General features: G+C 39.7%; 1 protein-coding gene across 6 annotated transcripts in view; it reads right to left on the minus strand.

Annotated features, from left to right (window-relative positions):
- SSBP2 (single stranded DNA binding protein 2) overlaps positions 1–16,469 on the minus strand; it is a 222,080-nt gene extending 205,611 nt beyond the window's left edge. For 2 of the 6 annotated variants that reach the window (XM_036308315.1, XM_036308312.1), the window contains exon 1: positions 16,263–16,460. In XM_036308315.1, the coding sequence (XP_036164208.1) occupies positions 16,263–16,324 (62 nt within the window). In that variant the 5' untranslated portion in view covers positions 16,325–16,460. Of the gene's footprint in view, positions 1–9,872; positions 9,951–16,262 lie in introns of all 6 variants that reach the window. The other 4 variants (XM_036308309.1, XM_036308314.1, XM_036308310.1 and 1 more) reach the window with 4 other exon arrangements.
- Between the last annotated feature and the right edge of the window lie 3 nt (positions 16,470–16,472).

Here is a 16,472-nt window from a genome sequence, read left to right on the forward strand (position 1 = left end):
CAAAAATTAGTTTGCACTTTCTAGAATCAATCTATCTATCTATCTATCTATATATATATATATATATATACATATATATATATATATATAAAACCCTAATATGCTAAGTGTCCGACCATTTGGTCAACTGTTTGGTCAACCGCTCAACCAGTTGCTATGACGCGCACTGACCACCATGGGGCAGACACTCCAACCGATAGGTTAGCTTGCTGCTGGGGTCCAGCAGATCGGGACTGGGCAAGACCGGCTGGACACACCCTGGAACCCTCCTGCGGCCCCTCCCCAGCCTCTAAAATATTTCTTCTAATTAATTTCCTTTCAATGTGCATGAATTCATGCACCAGGCCTCTAGTTGTATATAAAGAGAATCAAACTGTATGTACTTTATAAAAAGTATTTTAAAGAGTAATATTCTGCACTATTAATAAGGGTTTTACTCAAGTATTCTCATTTATCCTTTCTATCAATTTAAAAAGTAGGAAGGAAATTTAGAGATACTCTACAGCAAGCATGTGAAACTCGTGGCCTACAGGCCACATGTAGCCCACAATGAATATTTTTGCAGCCCAGCCAATATAACGGTATGTAAGAAACGTTTTAATAAAAATTTCATAACTTAATTTTTACAATATCCTGTTATAGATAATTATTAATAATGAACTACAACGTTCACTAATGACTGATTACTATAATCGTGTTGCATTCATTTCCCTTACGCGCCTTACACACAGGTGCACCATTTCTCTCCACTGATACTAGCAGTGAATATTTTAGCAGCCAATTGCCATGTCATTAGTCTTGTACTGACTTGTTTGGTGGGCGCAAGAGGAAATATTTTGCTTTTGGAGAACAAGAAAGATAGGTTTATTTGCGTTACGCTTATTAATTTGTGCAGTTATTCAGTGTCTGGTAAGTTAATGTTTAAGAAAAATATTAATTTTTACTAAAATGCTCTATTATTTTATGTTAATGATTACTCATTTATTTCAGCCCTTTGTATTCAGCATGTCTCTATCAAAATAAACCTTCATTTCTATGAAAATTGAAGCTTTTGTTTTTTTGTGGCCCACATAAACTTAAGCTTTGTTTATTTGGCCCGTGTTAGCCTTTGAGTTTGACATGCTTGCTCTATAGGAAGGAGTTAAAGTATGCTAACCAGGAGAGATTTTTAAAATACTTTCCCACCAGATTTTTGCTTTAAGTTATATGCTACTGATTGGTAGCCAGAGTAGACAGCTATTAAGCTTTTCAACTATTCCAAAGTCATTTCCCAATCATGATTTGAAAATGTCCCCTTTATCCCAATCTCCTATGAGTCATAAAAGTTTTTAAGAAACAACTGACAAAAGCTAGCAATGTAACCCCACTGAAGTATTTTACCTCATCCTAAAAATAATTTTTAAAAATTCAGTCACTTTCTAAGCTCATCTACTAAAGCTAAAAACCACTTTACCTACTGCCTTCTTTTTCCCTTCCATGTCCCCTAGGCCATGGTCGGCAAACTGCAGCTAGCGAGCCACATGAGGCTCTTTGGCCCCTTGAGTGTGGCTCTTCCTAAGCCCTAGGAGTACCCTAATTAAGTTAATAACAATGTACCTACCTATATAGTTTAAGTTTAAAAAATTTGGCTCTCAAAAGAAATTTCAATCGTTGTACTATTGATATTTGGCTCTACTGACTAATGAGTTTGCCGACTACTGCTGAGAGCATTCCAATACTGTCATCTTTAATTTTTTTTAAAAAAAGGTTCAAAGTAATTGACAAAACGTCCCTACAAGAGGATAAAACCAAACAGTGTTTCCCAACTAATGCTCCACCTCATTCAAAATTACCCAAGTAAAAAATCTACTAGTATATCCTCTTCTGGCTAGGAGGATATAGTTAGTCTTCTCTCTATGCTTTTTTCCCAAGTGGAGGCTGTCCACATTTGATGTCTCCACTTCCTTGCCTGATAGCCAGCTCCAGAAAGCACTGCGTTAGCTTGGGTCCATGCCACTGAAACTGTCCTCCCTATGGTCGCAGATGATCTCTTAGTCTAAAAAGTCGCCTTCCTTGACTTCTGTGATGCCAATCCCCTAACAAGTTTCCTTCACATCTCCTCAGTGTTCCTTTTCAGTCTCAGTCTCAAATTCTTCTTCCATCAACCCCTTAAGTATTCCTCAAAGTCCCATCTTTATCTCGTCACACTTTCTCCCCTGACATTCATTCCCATAAAGATGACTTCACTCCCATCTCAGGGCTTCAAATGACAGACAAACAAAGAAAAGTGGGCCATATATAACGAGTAAAACAAATTAACTAATCTATGCTGCTTAAAGTTGGGGAGGTAGGAGGGCATAGCATTTGTGCAGCTTCTGGAGTGTTGGTAATGTTATTTTTCTTGATGTGGGTGCTTGGTTACACTGGTGTGTTCAGTGAGTGAAAATCCAGTCTATAGACTTAGGATATGAATTCTTTTCTATATAAATGTCATACTTTAATAAAGTTATTTTTTATGTTAGGATTCTTTGATTTTTTTTTTTAATCCTCACTCAAGGATATTTTTTTCATTGATTTTTAGAGAGGAAGGCAGAGAGAAAGAAACATTGATGTGAGAGAGAACATCAACTGATTGCCTCCACACATGCCCCAACCAGGGATGGAACCTGCCACCTTTCAGTGTATGGAACGATGCTCCAACCAACAGAGCCACACTGACCAGGGCAAGTTATTTTTTTAAAAAGGGAGAAAGAATGAGCTAAACCTCAGTTCAGATTCCAGGTCTGACATGTGTTACGTGGCCAAGTTACTTATCCTATTAAAGCTCTCGTTTTCTCATCATTAAAATGGAGCTGATATCATTAAAATGCAGGTGATAACAGCTACTTCACAGCACTGTAAAGAGTAAAGTAACTTACAAACAAGGTGCCTGGCACACAGGTACCTTATGCTTAGAAATATTTTCTCTCTTCCCCCTTCCTTCTCAATTCTGTATCTCCAGCCTAGACACACTTCCTCCACACCCCAGCTTAAAAACCACATATCCAATTTCCTCCCAAGGTGGTCCACCTCTAGGTCTGAGTGGCACCTCAAACTGAACTCATCTTCCTCCTTACACCCCTCTGTCCCTTGAAGCCCATGACTGAAACTTCTACCCACAATTACAGCCATTTTAGAAAGCCTGATTTTCACATTTAGCCTACCAACTCCTATGTACTCTACATCCTAAGACATCCCCTGGGCTGCCAGTGGTGTAGAAAAATGATATATTACTACAGTAGCTTACTTATTACAATAGCTTCCTAACATATCTGTCTCCCCCTTTACCCCAACCTCCATATTACTTCCAGAATGATTTTTCTAAACTGCACCTCAGAAGATGTCACTTTTCTTCTTAAAATTACTTATCCCCCAGGTCACTCAAGGTTATTCTCAAAATAGTTCCTATTTACTTTGCCAGATTTATTCCTTACAGCACATCCAGTCATACCAACTTTCTTGCAGTTCAGCATATATGCCATACTCTTTAATGCATCCGTGTGTCTGTATTTTTCTCTCCTAGAATATTCTTTATTTGCACCCTACCAAATTCGGCTAATTCGTATTCCTTATTTAATAAATATCCTCTTAGAAATAGCTCCTGAGACTAGCGTAGCCCTAGGCTGGATTCAACACCCTTTTTCACCACTCCCACAGCACCTTTTGCATATCATTATAGTGCTTTGTTAGCCAGTGTGATAATCACTGGTAGTGAGCCCCTTCTGGATAGTGAGCTCCTGACAGGCAGAGACTGCTGTGTTATTCATATCTCAGCTCAAGAGGGCTCAACAGAGGTATACATAAGAGACAGTTAATATTTCTTAAACAAATAAAGGAATGAGAAGACATCAGAAAGCAGAAGGAATATTACCCCCACCTCATAAAATGCATACAAATTTATATTATCATTAAACTAGAGGCCCGGTGTTTGAATTCATGCACAGGTGGGGTCCCTCGGCCTGGCCAGCGATCAAGGCTGATTGGGTCTGTTTCACCCAGTCCCGAGGGGCCTGCCGGACAAGGGGGAGGGGCCATGGGAGGTTGGCCGGCGCAGGAGTTTGGCTGTGGGAGCGCACTGACCACCAGGGGGCAGCTCCTGTGTTAAGCGTCTGCCCCCTGGTGGTCAGTGCACGTCATAGCTACTGGCCAGTCATCCAGTTGTCACGGTCGCTTAGGCTTTTATATATATAGTTAACACATTGTTTGCGGGTAGTTTTTATCGCGCGCTAACAGGTGGCGCGGGCCATTTTTGCAGTTGAATAGATTGATTACCGTTATACCTGGAAGTACATACATAATTCACCATTGTATGTGTTAGAGACCCAAATTTTGTCCTTTGGAATTCGTATATCTGCATGTTAGCATCCCTTTAGAGCAATAAAAAAGTATAAAAATAAACGTATTTATACGTTACCTGCATTCTACCGCTAGTCTATAAAAAACGTATTAATACGTGTCCCGCGCTCTACTACCAGTCAACGTAAAACGTATAAATACATTTCCCACATACAATGTGTTAAGTGGGTTTTAAAACTAATTTTAAATGCTACTTTGACAAAACCAACTTAAAAGCTCTATTTTCTCAGGCCATTCAATACAAAGAAGTAGAAGATTTGGTTTTGAATTTTTTAAACATTAAAAAAATTTTTCCTATATATTCTCCACTGGCCCTGCCATATCTACTCCCTACCCTTCTTCCCTGCTCAGACCTGGGAGGCTGATCTTCAGCTACAGAGTATGTCATCCTGGCTCTCTTGCCCTCTGGCTACTAGTTGGGTTCTACAGAAAGGAGGCTTCAGCTGATGCATGGGCAGGAAAAGAAAGAAGATCCCTTCCTTGCTAGTCCTCCAGCCTCTGTTCACAGTGAGTTTCACAGTATCTGTGGTCCTCTTCATAAAACCACAGCCCCAGGAGGGTGACATTTCTGCAGTCACCACAGTGCTCACTCGATCCTGGTTAACTGCCCTCTGCCTTTTCTCCTGCAGATCTACGGCAGGTAACTCTTCCCTTGATGCTAATTCCTGAGTGTTCCTCCATCCCTTGTTAGTTTTCATCCTGCACATACCTTTATTAAACTCTCTCCAACTATCCTTTTAAGGAAGCTATCTTGCTGAGCATCTAATACACAGAAACACTTTGTCAACTAGCAGCATTGTTGCCAGTGCTTGCTATAATATGATCTTGTTAATATCCCCATCTCAGCCTTTAATGTTTTAATAAAAACATGCCTATACCCTAATCTTTCTAGCCCTAAATTTATACATACATCCAACTCACCTGCATAACTGAACTAGTACCAATATGAATTCAAAATGAATTAGTAACTCATTCCCCAGGTTAAACTACTTGCAAGTTATTCCTAATATATACACACAAACACGTATGTGTGTGTGCCTATGTGTATATAATGTATTTTATGGTAAGAAACCTTACTCAGGATTTTCCACTACTATATTTCTAAATAAAAAAATAATATCTATTTAATTCAGGGTTTTAAAATGCATATTGAAATACCTTTAATAGCTTCCTAATAGCTATTGCTTAAATGCACTGATAAAGTATAATTATCACATAATTTCAATCCAATTATAAACAACAAATGGCATGTGATGAATGAAAAAATAAAACTAAGGAGTTGTTTCTATTTTTTTCTAATAGTCAGTACTACAGAAATGACTATGTAATAGATTCAATATGGTTATACTATTGCTCATGGACCACATGGAACTTCCCAGATGCCCTAGTCCAAAAACAAATAAACAAAAAAACAATAGGCATATGTTGGTTGGAAGAGACAATACTTAGAGGAGACTCATAATTAGAGGAGAAAGTTTTTTCCCTAGACATTATACATTCCTATTCTTTTTATTTCTGACTCTAAAATCCACCAACTGAAGTAATGTATGTCAGATAATTTTGCCTTTAGATACAGAAAGAAGAAAAAAACAGCTCTACCTGAAATGATAATCTAAGCTCCTATCTGACAAACATTACATCCAAGTTCTTAAATCCAGCTAAAGAATTTGGAGCTATTTGTGGAGCATTTTTGGTTGCTATGATTCTGCCCAACTTATTAGCAGCTGTACATGTTTTCCTTAACCTTTTTCCTTAACCTCTCTCTTTTCTATTGCCTTCCCCCCAACTAAAAATGGAACTATCCTCGCATTCCCTTCCCACTCCCCAGCCTCACAACTCCCATTGTTTTTATCCCACAATAAGCAATGAAATACACTGAGGCAAGATAGTTTAAATGAGCAATGAAGTTGCTAGAGAGATTAAGAAAGAAAAGAAGCCGAACACAAAAAGGCAAACACTGTATAATTCCATTTATACAAGGTATCTAGAGTGGTCAAATTTATCGTGACAGAAGTTAGCATGATGGCTGCCACGGGCTTGGGAAAGGGGAAATGGGGAGTTATTATTTAATGGATAAAGAGTTTCAGTTTGGGAAGATGAAAAAGTTCTATAGATAGAGGGGGATGGTTGCACAATAATGTGAATGTACATAATGCCACTGAAATGTATACCTAAAAATGGTTTAAATGATAAATATTATGTTATATATATTTTACCATTACAAAAAAAATATTCTATCAATAATCCATATCAAGAGACTTTCCTTTCTATATTGGAAACAGGTACAAAAGGAAAAAAAATCCTTTCCTTTCCCTACCCTTATCCCAGCTCTCCAAATTGAAGCTAATTGGTAAGAAATAGAGAATAGTTCATTGATCAAAATTAGCCTGAGCCTTCACAAATTTGAAATCCCAACTACCCCAAATCCCAAACCAATTAACTTATATAACAGAAGCATAAGGATTTTGAACAAAAATCAGACTTTATTTATGATATAGCACATTTGGAGTTAAGTAATTATATAGACTTGTGCTTAACGCACACTATAGCAATACTTTCTATTAAATCCAAGTATTGGTACAAACTTTTAACTACCATTGAATTCATGATTCTGCCTACTTAAGATATATATGCATGAATCTCTCATTTTAAAAGAGGCAGCTGTACTATAATGAAAGAAACACTGAACTTGGAACCGAAAATAATCTCAATATGATTCAGCTCTGCCACATAGTATCTCTAGGACCCTCTCTGGGTAAATCTATTTCCAATTATAAATCTCAGTAGTCAATTTTCACCTACCTCACAAAATCATTGTGAGATTTAAATTAAATAAATCTTGAAACTATAAAGTACAATTTCACTATTAAATTTGTTAAAAGATTATTCTAATACAAGTTTATATTAAAACTAGAGGCCTGGTGCACGAATTCATGCACCAGTGGAGTCCCTCGGCCTGGCCTGCGGGATTGGGCCAAAACCACCTCTCCAACATTCCCCAAGGGGTCCTGGATTGCGAGAGGGTGCAGGCCAGGCCAAGGGACCCCACTGGTGCATGATCGGGGTGTGGAGGGACACAGGAGGTTGGCCTGCCAGGGAGGAACCACGGGAGGGCTCCAGGGCGTGTCCAGCCCATCTCATTCAGTCCCAATTGGCTGAACTCCAGCAGCAAGCTAACCTACCAGTCGGAGCATTTGCCCCCTGGTGGTGAGTGCATGTCATAGAGAGTGGTTGAGCAGCCTTAGCATATCATTAGCATATTACACTTTGGTTGAACAGACGACCGGACACTTAGCATATTAGGCTTTTATTATATAGAATATACACATATTTCATAGTAAAACAATTAGGTAATCTGTTATCCTAAAATTCACAGGAAGACTACTACGTGCCTATATTACAGAAAACACTTCTTAGAGATTATACATTAATTCTGGTACCAAATATTAGAAATACTGGGGAGAGAAATGAGCTACATATAGTGATACCCTGTTGTGAATCCTCAATTCACTTATTCCACAAATACCTAATCTGAATTCCAAGCACTATGATAATCAGTGGGAATATACTGGAGAAGACAACACTATGGTTCTTCAGGGAGCTTCCAATCTAATTGGGAAATAAGACATTAAAAGATCACACAATTCATTAATATATGATAGATATGACAAAAGGAAGAATAGAGCTTGCTGTGAAAGCACACAGTAAGAGTCTCTAATACAGTTTGGGAAATTTTATGCCAGTTGTACCATCCTTTGTGAACCCAATAGGCTTTAAGTGTTCAATGAATCTTACCTATTTCTATAGCCAACATTATTATAAAACCCACATGTCCCACTGTTCTAGTTAGGAACAACTTTATCTCCAGGGTTTGGGAGATAAGAGATAGTCAACCTTATTATCTAGGAAAACCTAGGTACATGAGACCCTTCACCCAATTCCTCAGTAAAAACCAAAACCAGGCCCCGGAAATACAGCTTTTCATTCCAAACTTGATTCATACAGTATTTTATATATACCTGAGCAATTATGCTGATGCTGAGAGGTTTCCTCAATGGTACTTTAAACCTGCCTGAAATGCTTTAACCCCAAATCTTCTCATGATTGATTCTTTCAATATTACTCAGGGTTCTGCCTAAATGGTCCCTTCTCTAAGAACCTTCCCCTGACTACCAGTCACTCTTTAAATTACATCACTCTACCTCATTACTTTACAATACTTATGACTACCTGAAATTGCCTACTACATTTATTTACTTATTATATGTTTCTCCTTGAAATTTGAAAATAAGTTTCATTAAAGCAGGGACCCATTTTATTCTCAACATATCCTCAAGATACATCTTCTTGCCAAATAGCCCCAGTTTTGTTCAGGTAGCTCAGGTACAAGGGAGCAATGTTTCCAGCCCAGAGGACGAAGGATGACTGATTGAAACCAATTATGTAACCTTTTGCTGGTAATTGGTTTAGGGGAGGGAATGGCAGTTCTCTTCAATAAGGCATAAGAAGATATCTGCTAAGCAACTTCAAGAAAAGGTTTACCTTGCCAATTAGGAAACATGAAGAAGGAAGAACCTTGCTCTTCTCCCTGCCTTTATACTTGGTTGTATGAGAACATGATGCTGGGAATCTGATGCAGGGATGTGGGTTGCATTCCTGAGGGGGAAACCATGAGGACAGCAGAGAAGCTTATCCTGAACCCTGGATGTACTTGACTCACTGAATCAACTACCAAACTACCTCTTCCAAGCATCCTGTTATGTGAGATTTATTTTTAGATCCTGATCAATTAAGCCATTTTCTATCTCCTGACTTGATACCTGCAGCCAAAAACATAAACTCTTAAGCCCCTGTTTTTTTCTGTAACATTAACAGAAAATAGTACCTATGGTCTAGTAGATTCTTAAGGGGATTAAGTGAAACAATGCAAGTAAAGGCCAAATATAAACAAAATACTCAAATGATAACGTTGTTATTGTTACTGTTAAACAACAACCTTCTATGACAAAACTCCACAAGCTCTTTATGTAGTAGTTAGAATTTTGTTATTTTACAGAAAACATTCATTTTAATCCTGTTTAAATAAAATCATTTAAAAAAATAATATATTTACCTGGATTTCTTCTATCAGTAGCTCTTGGTTCTTTCTCAAATTTGAAGTAGGTAAAAAGGAAAAAAGAAAAAGGAGAACCAAGGCAAATATCAGATCACTAATGAAAAAATAACCATATGAATATCAGGGGAGAGGCTGTGTTTAGCACCAACTCCTCTCTTAACTTACATGGACAGAGCCATATATAAATTTTCATCTTACCTTCATAAATATTCCATCACTATTTTAATATGGCTTAGATTATATTAATCAAAAATTACAACTATTTTAGTAATTAAAACTATACTATATTAATACCTACAATTACAAAAAATATTTTAAAGCAGAAAAACAGAGCAACTGTTATACTTCATTTCTATATTGTTTTCTGTGCCAAACTACTTACTTGATATGCCATGAAGAAAAATTAATACTGAAGATCAAAATTGGAGACCTCCAGGTCATTGGTTCAAGCTCACTCCAGCTAAATTGTGATTTAAGATGCTATAATGGTTCATTATTGTCAGAAAGCTGTTTACAGTTCTACATAACTTAGAATAATCAAAATTCTTAAAGTACAATGTGAGGGTTGTTCTGTCATTATTAAAGAGACAAAGAAGAAGGAACAAATATTAAATCCTCCATTGGGCCTAGCCGGTTTGGCTCAATGGATAAAGCATCGGCCTGGGGACTGAAGGGTCCCAGGTTCGATTCAGGTCTAGGGCATGTACCTCAGTTGCAGGCTCCGGCCCCTGAGCCTGAGGAGGCAATAAAACCAATTGATATGTCTCTCATATGGATGTTTCTCTCTCTCTGACTCTCCCCTTTCCTTCCACTCTATCAATGGAAAAATATCCTCAGTTGAGGATTAACAAAATCCTCCATTGCACTGGAACTGCCCAGGGTCTTCTGAGTACAGATAAATTTTGGTCCTGTCAACATTACAAAAACACTATTAGTTTTACTTTTCAAAATATTTAACTATTAACCAACTCTGACAAAAACTATGTTACCTATTATGACCAACCATAAATTTGGGCAGCTGCAGGACTATGAAAAAAGTTGCCTGGAAAAACTCTTTTTTTCCCTGGGTGAACCATTTTTCACCCATTTTTCAATGTTCTCACACAATGAATATAGTTTAAGGAAAGTAAAAATAGCCTTTACTATTTCTCTAACATTACAGAAAATGAGTGGACCACCCTTCAGATCACTTTTTGTAGACCATATGGGTTTTACTATAATAGTCAAGTAAATCACACAGTCCTACTCATGTTGTTATAGACATATGTTAACAAAACCTTACATGATCAATGATGCATATGTAAAATATATAAAAAATCTAATAAGCAAAATTTAAAATCTAAATATAACCACTGACATTTTTACTCCAAACTCTCTTCAGATATATCCTCCAATATATCTTATTCTATTGCTCCAATGCTACTTTAAATCCTTCCTTGGCGAAACAATAAGTTACTAATAAAAATAATATTTCAGCATATATTTACAAAGGCTCACATATTACTAACCAACATGTCACTAGCATGCAAATATTTCATATAATTTCCATCCATTATCAAAGCAATGATAGAGAATATTCACAATAGTACACAATAGTAGAGAATATTCCCATGTACTCCACAATAAAATTATAATTATCTTCAATGCATATTTTTAAATTATATATTCCCAGCAGCAGTATCATATCTTTTCAACCTAGTACATTAATCCTCAATGCTATATACCAACATTAACATAACAGTTATGAGCCCTATGGAAGAAAGAAGATTCTAAATTCAAAGTATATTTTTCCCAAATTTTACTTTCAACTCTAAACTGTTGGGGTGAAATGTTAATAAACTGCAATCTATGTATTCCACTGCCAGCCCCAAATTGTATGTTTTAATTTCAAAACAAAATAATTCTATTTTCTAGGAGTAAGTGAAGATGAAAGGACACATTTGGTCCACTACTGCAGAGCAACTAAAATTTACTGATTTATTTTCATCCGGAATTGGTTTTATAGGGCAAACTAAAGTGTGGGAATAAACCTCTCATTTTTTATTTTTTTGTAAAAATACATTACAATATTAACCCCTTTCCTAAGAGTCAAGATAAATACCCAGATAAAGAATGCTAGAATTTAACTCTTAACCTTACACATTCTCTTTTCTTTAGGTTTGTTCCTTCAAAAACTCTTTGGGGGCGGGGGATACTTCTAAAATAGTAAAAAAGAGAGCAATCCAAAGAAAAACTCTCACAACCAAGAGGACATATTAGATAAAAGTTGTTAAGCATTTTGGAGAAAATATCCTCCACTGCACTGGAATTATCCTAGAAGAAAAAATCTGAATAAACAAAAAGTCTTCATTATCTAGGCTTCCAACTTTCACCCCTAAAAATTCTGTGCCTTCCCAAACCACATATACATCTGCCATCCATCAAAATGAAGGATATAAGCATCAGGGTTAACCAATGGTTAAGTCTGCACATCTGATCCAATCTTTAAAATCTCTTATATCTGATTATGTAATGCTGTTCCCTAAATCTATAGCATCCTACCCTAGATCAGGAAGCCAATCTGACATACAGAAAAAAAAAAAGTATCTTTCAGTTTCAACCACAGGTTCTAAAATTAAAGAAATCTTTGTTAGAAGCCCAGGTAAGGAGCAAGTTACTTTTCCTTTTTCTTTAATGGAGAAAAAAATCACTATCTTGCATAAGTGTTGTGAGAACTGGAGAAAATATACATAAAGCACTGACCACAGTAGCTGGCATGTAGAATGACAAACAATAATTATTGTTTTGCCTTTATTGGCTATTTTTGAAATACAATTAAGCTACAGAATGTAGAACTCAAACTTTTAAAGTCCTTTTTTTGGAGGTCATTTTGGAGGTCAAAAGATTTTTTTCACATTGTAAAAAATTTCTTTGAGTCTAATATCTTCATTTATTCAAATATTTATTTGGTGCTTCTGACATATGAAGGCACTACCCTGAATATCAAGGATACCTCAGAAAAGAAATTTGAATTATCATCCCTTGCCCTCAAGAAACTTACATTTTAGAGGAGACTAGACATTAAACAACCAATTATATAATTACTTAATCACAATTGTGTCTGTGCTAAAAAAAAAAAAAAATAGGGAGAAATAACCTAACAAGATCAGAATTTAAATTTCTATGCAAATATCCCACCTCCCTCCAAGGATTTTCAATCATTCCCTCTATAATTAAACCTAATCCAAACCTTTGTATAGACTTGATCTGTCTGGTTTTTTAAACAATAAAATAAGTAATTAAGTTGACTGGCCATTTTTTAAGTTTATTTTCTAATTATAGTTGACTTACAGTATTATATAAGTTTCAGGTGTACAACATAGTAATTAGACATTTATATACCTTATGCAGTGATCCCTCTGTAAGTCTAGGAATCACCTGTTACCTTACATAGTTATTATGATATTACTGACTATATTCCCGATGCCATTTTTATGTTCAGAACCGAATAGTAAAATTATTTAAAAATATGTAAAACCTACAAGTTAATTTCAAATATTCCAATGGTGACTTCTTAGTGAAAGAGAAAGCAAAGATATAATAACACAGGTAAGCACTTGTCAGCTATCTTGTTACTTGGTGTTGTGTTTGGTAGATCTGACAAGTGCTAACAAGACCTGAACTCTTGTTAGAAAACACATTTCTTGATAGATTATAAAACTACTATATTTAGTTTATGTGCATACCACTATTCATAATGACTCCTTTTTCAGAATGTTTTTATTAAAGTAAAATAAATATTTACGTATTTATTACTGAAAAACAAATTACTTCTATGATTTTTAAGATCAGAACAATTCTAATTTGCTTACTAAAAGAGTATTTTTTTTTTTTTTTTTTTTTTTGCTCAGGTACCTTTTTAATCTGCCACCTTAAAAAAGTTTGTCTAGCCCAGGTGGTGTGGCTCAGTGGCTGAGCATCGATCTATGAACCAGGAGGTCATAGTTCAATTCTGGTCAGGGCACATGCCCAGGTTGTGGGCTCCATCCCAGTAGAGGGTTGCTGGAGAGGGCCAATGAATGTTTCTCTCTCTCTCTCCATCTCCCTTCCTCTCTGAAATCAATAAAAAATATATTTAAATTTTTTTTGTTTTAAATCTGGTGACATCCATTTCAAAGACAACTCAAGATTCCTATCTTCAGAAATTAGCACACTGTTGCAGAATAGTGCCATTAATATCCCAAGTAAATATGATGGGGAAACTGAGCAATCAGATCAACTCTCCCACCAAAATGAAAATGAGTTTATTCTGTAAAATAAAATCTACCTCAGTATTTGCCTTAGATTCAAACAATACTCATCTAGAAATTAATGCAACAATTAACTCAGAACAGCAATTGTCAATGTTCCAAAAGTGGCCTCTTCACCTATATTTAGTTCATAAGGAGAGCCAGTCTAGGTTCCTGATGTCAATTACAATGAATGGAAGACATATATTTAAATCTAATAGCACCATCTAGCAGAACTTCCACTACTTTGCTTACAAGAAAGAGTAGATGTTACTTGGTGTTCAGTTTTGTAGATCTGACAGCACAAGTGGCAATTATTTGTTTTCATGAAAGAATCACAGAATGAGAACTACAAAGGACCAGACACACCAGGTCCAACTTTCTCATTAAGTATCTCAGATACTATTTTTTAACAATTTAAAAAGTTATCAGGATACAGATTAAATTCAGCCATTCCTGGGAATCCAACTAAAATTTAAAATTACTTTTATTCTCAAATTCAATCACCCTCAAAGTAAATAAGATTTTACATCAACATATTTCAGTTGCTTCAATCCCATATGCTCTGTAATCATGAAAACATCCTCCTCTAAAGGCTTTTATTTTATCAGCCATATTACAACCAAATGATTAATGCACACAAATTAGGCTGTTTCAAAACTTTGATTCCAGTAACTGCTGTTTCTAAACCAGGTTATGATGCTGTCTGTTATACATTCCTTGTCACAGCAACAAGATCCTGAATGTACCTCCTCAGAAAATACCATGGGGAAAACAACGACAACAAAAAACCCAGCATCTCTGCGTTAATTTTTTGTTGTTGTTTTGCTACATCAAGGCCTGCCACCCCTAAATCCCATGGGGATTGTGTGTGCCGCTGCCAACACGAAGATTAGGAAATGTTCCCATCCCCAGGGCACAAGAAACTTTCAGGAGAAGGCTGTATCCACTGCCTAAAGCAAACAGGGAAACCTGCGCCTTCGCCTGTTATTGACGCAGCTATTTCCGTGCGCAAGGTAACCCAAGTAGCTTTGGGGAGATGGTCTCAGACTTTTCCCCAGGCTGGACCCCCTGGGGAAGGGAGAGAGCACCCTTCAGTGGCAAGGTGAGCCTCGCCCTCGGAGTGGAAGTGGTTACCGGGCACCAAGGATCTGCTGCACACACACAAAAAAGAGGGGTTCTTCCTCAGTGGTCACAGTCACTATTCGCTCTCATTTTTAGCAACAACCCAATCACCGTTACAAGTGCAGGCGAACAGCAGCAGGCAGCCCAGCCTTGCGTGTGCCGCGACGGTGGCACCCCGGGCCAAGGGGCGCTTTTCTCGCCCGCCTCCTCCGGGCTCCCACCGAAGTTAACACCTGTATCTCCGCCTCAACCAGCTCCACAACTCCTCCCCACGCCTACTCTTCCCCCTTCCCCGAAAACCCCGTTTCGGACCAGGGCCCCCTTCCCAGCGCAGATAACCCTTCGCGCGCCGCCGGCCGCAGCTCACACAACACCCCCTCGGCGCTCCCCACGACCACCGCCCCGCCCGCCGCCCGGGCAGCCGCAGCCCCCAGATCTGTGGGAAGCAGCAAGTCGCCCAGAAAAGTTCGCCAGCCGCCGCCAGTGGAGTTCGCCCGTGGAGGCGGCTGCGAGAGGCAGGAGAGTAAGCCTGCTCCAGCAGATCCCGCTCATCGCCAGCACACTTTTCCTCCCCGGGAACTCGGTCCTTCTGAGACTCCCAAACTTCGTCGGCGCCCCGGGCGCCCACCGCCCTCGCCCCCGCCCCGGCTCGGAGAGGGGCGGCAGCGGCGAGCGCCGCGTCCCGCCCGGGGCCGCGGAAAGCCCCCACGCCCACCAGACGACCCACACCCGCACACGCCCTCCGCGCCCCGAGCGCGTCTCCGCGCCCCGCGGGGCCCCGCTCGGCCGCTCCGCGCCAGGCTTCCGCCCGCCGCGCGCCCGGCACCGCCGCCCTCGTCTCGCCCGGCACTCCCAGCCCAGAACCCCGGCGCCCGAGCCCCCGCGGCGGTGCCCCTCGCTCCGTCCGCCCGACCCCCGCCCGCCCCTCCAAACACCCGCGATCCCCACCACGCGCCCTACTCCAAGCAGCTGCCCCCTCCCGCCTTCCCCGCGACCCCCGGCGGCTCTCCGGGTCGCTGTAGCCCCGGACCCCAGCTCTAAAGTTACTTTGTAAGGAGGTGAACCCACGGGTTATTTCCCTCGATCACCCAAACAAGTTTCCATCCTCGCCACCGGCACTGCCGCCGCCCCCCAACACACTCCCTCCCTCCCACCCGCAGCCCCCCACGGCCGCCGCCCCGAGAGAGCACCTTAGGAGACAGCCGCTCCCCGCACCGCGCGCCCCCAGATCGCGTCCCCCTCCCCCTGCCAGCCCACCCCCGGCTCTCCCCAGGCGGAGAGTGTCTGTGTGTCTGTATGTCTCCAAGAGAGTGCGCGAGTGCGTGCATGTGTGTGCGCGCGTGTGCTGGCGGAGGTGGGTGAGGAGCGGAGACACTTACTTCTCCCGGGCCTGGCTGTCGGACGGGACGGCGCTGCTGTTACTCTTGCCTTTGCCGTACATGCTTGTGCCGAGAGCAGCTCCCACTGTCACGCACCTGTCAACCCATCACAGCCTCCTCGGGAACAGCCCCGTCCCCATGGCGACCCACGCAGCCACCCCCACTATTGGCCGCTCCACGCCAAGGCTCCGCCCCCTTCGCCCAGGCAAC

Source organism: Myotis myotis, unplaced genomic scaffold (genome assembly GCF_014108235.1).
Source record: "Myotis myotis isolate mMyoMyo1 unplaced genomic scaffold, mMyoMyo1.p scaffold_m19_p_5, whole genome shotgun sequence".
Classification (NCBI taxonomy): Eukaryota; Metazoa; Chordata; class Mammalia; order Chiroptera; family Vespertilionidae; genus Myotis; species Myotis myotis.